This window comes from Diplotaxodon limnothrissa, linkage group LG14, assembly GCF_057381915.1.
Source record: "Diplotaxodon limnothrissa isolate DT_005_m linkage group LG14, D_limnothrissa_male_GT1.1, whole genome shotgun sequence".
Classification (NCBI taxonomy): Eukaryota; Metazoa; Chordata; class Actinopteri; order Cichliformes; family Cichlidae; genus Diplotaxodon; species Diplotaxodon limnothrissa.
Genome location: NC_140609.1, coordinates 32,598,739 through 32,601,224, shown reverse-complemented (window position 1 = coordinate 32,601,224; position 2,486 = coordinate 32,598,739). Strand labels below are relative to the sequence as shown.

The following is a 2,486-nucleotide window of genomic DNA, read 5'->3' as shown; positions in this document are numbered from 1 at the left end:
GCAGCTGAAGAATTCACTAAATTTGAAAAAAACAAACAAACAAACTATATTTCCCCACCTTCTACATGCCCTGTCATCCCCTCCTGTGAAATGAAAATTATTTTTTGCAAATAAAAAGTGTAACTCGGTCTTCACTCCATCAAATATACTGAGCCAATTAGTTTTAAAACTTATTGTAAAGTGACCTCTAGTGGTCATATGACGTAGTGTCAGTTGTTTCAGAACCAAATACTCTTGTTATTTATTACAGAAAGCCAAGATAACAGCCTGATTATAAGACTTCTTCGGTGTTGTACTGTTTGGATTTTGTAAAGATTTATTTGCATTCAGTTTTTAATCCAGTGCTCACTTTTCCTTTTTTAAATCTCCGCATCAAAACATTTTTAATGTCTTTAGTCTTGAAACAGTATATGATTGGATTAACAGCAGCAGGTATGAGGCTGTACATCATTGTAATAATAATCCGAATAACAAGATTAAAATTAAATCCTAAAACATTAGCAAGATAAACAAAGCATCTTGGCACATAGTAAAGGCAGGTAATAAAGAGCTGAGGGGCACAAGTGGACAGCACTTTGTGACGTCTCTCAGTTTGAGACATCCTCAGAACAGCTATGATGACAGAAAAATAGGATAAAATTATGAATGTTAAAGGAACCAGGAGAGTGACCATTGCATTAGCAAGTGCAACACTGTTCACATATGCCAGCCCATCACCACAACCCAGCCTTGTTATTGATATATGATCACAGTAACACTGCATGATAATATTCTGGTCACAGTAAGGTAAAGTTAAGGCATGAAGCACAATTCCCAGCAAACGTATAAATGTTAAAACCCAGCACATGGTGCAAGCAATAGCCACTGCTTTGTTTGTAAATAAAATGGGATATTTGAATGGAAACCATATGGCAACAAAACGATCCAAAGCCATCATCAGCAAGTTTAAAGACTGAATAGCTCCCAAAGAATGAACAAAATACATCTGTGTAAAACAAGCTCCAAAAGAAGTGATCATGTCATTCCACCAGTATCTGGCTATGATTTTTGGAAGAGTCACCACGCCAAAGCAGATGTCTGTCATTGCAAGGTTAGAAAAGATCACATATATTGGTTTGTGCAGAGTCCGCTCAAAAATGATAACAGCTATAGTGAAACCATTTCCAATTACAATAGCAAGGAAAACAAGAAGAAGAAGAACAGACACTGGACCATAATATTCAGGAGGAAGTCCAGGAAATCCAATAATAATGAACTCTTTTATAGTGGTAATATTGGTGTATTTCATAATTATATATACAAAGAAATAATCATAAACCAAAGGTAAAATTAAACAAACCACATTTTAGTCCTATGACAAAAATGATACAAATGTTTGGATTAGATACTCTATTATAATAATGATTAATTCGCTCTATTCATATCAATACACCTCAGCTCTTTAGCTCTAACTATGCAAGAACATAACCCACTTTCCAAAACAGTGTTGATGGTTTTATATTGTAAATGTTTCCAACAGAGTCTGAACTAATGATGTGTGGGGTAAATAACACTCAGAGGAAACAACTCCCATGTGCACTCAAACTTTTGAAGTGACTCGTTGCTTCTACTGTATAATGAAATGATTTGTGATAGGTTTGTAGCTTTAGACTAGAACAGACGTAGCTACGTTAATCCTACCGTAAAACAATAAGACAAGGTACGACCTCTCTCGTGCTCCCAGAGTGCTCTCTAATGCACACAAAGTTTGCAGACTATCAAGGATCAAACCTCTACCAATCTACAACTAATTACAAAACTCTAAGCATATATAAGTAGATATTTCTAAGCATAAATGACAATCAACAATACAAAACCTAACAATTTGCACTGAAGATTGTCAGAGCTTCACTGTGCAAAACTAAAGAAAAAGTTTATCCAACAAATCACAGATAAAATCTTTCAAATTACATAGCTTGCTGTGCTGTTAAGCATGCTCTTGATCTTCCCAGAGTTTGTGATAAACTTTTGGAAATTGAAATTCTTGTATTTTAGCTGTGTGTTACTTGTTAATAATTAACACAAATCTTTTTCCATTGTGTTGCACCATGCACCTTACTACCAAATTTACTAGTCTTGAACGATAACATAGCTCTCAATACTCTGGTCCACACCAGGGTCATATTGTGAATTCATCATTTCTACATTTTTTCTGTAAACTGGGGATATGTGTTAGTCATCCAGTACTGTACAAGAATCTTCAGTCACCTTAAATTTCTTTATATTTTGCAACGAGACTTTAGTTCTCCAAGCTTTCTGAAGTTCTTTCAAAGTATTTATTTGGACATTTGCTGCTTTTTCACTTGTTATCAGGTCAGTCTTTGTACCTAGGACAATTTCCAGAGGAATGTTTTATTTGTTAAATACTGGCCCATGAGTCTTTTAATCACTAAAAAAGACACCTGACTTAAGGGATAAACCATTGTTGTGTCTGCACATAACAGACA

General features: G+C 34.9%; 1 protein-coding gene across 1 annotated transcript; it reads right to left on the bottom strand.

Moving 5' to 3' along the window:
• Window positions 1-316: 316 nt before the first annotated feature.
• On the bottom strand, window positions 317-1,288 carry LOC146619195 (olfactory receptor 1500-like). Its single transcript, XM_085370009.1, has one exon. It carries the CDS (start codon window positions 1,286-1,288, stop codon window positions 317-319), a length of 972 nt encoding a protein of 323 aa, XP_085226135.1.
• Between the last annotated feature and the right edge of the window lie 1,198 nt (window positions 1,289-2,486).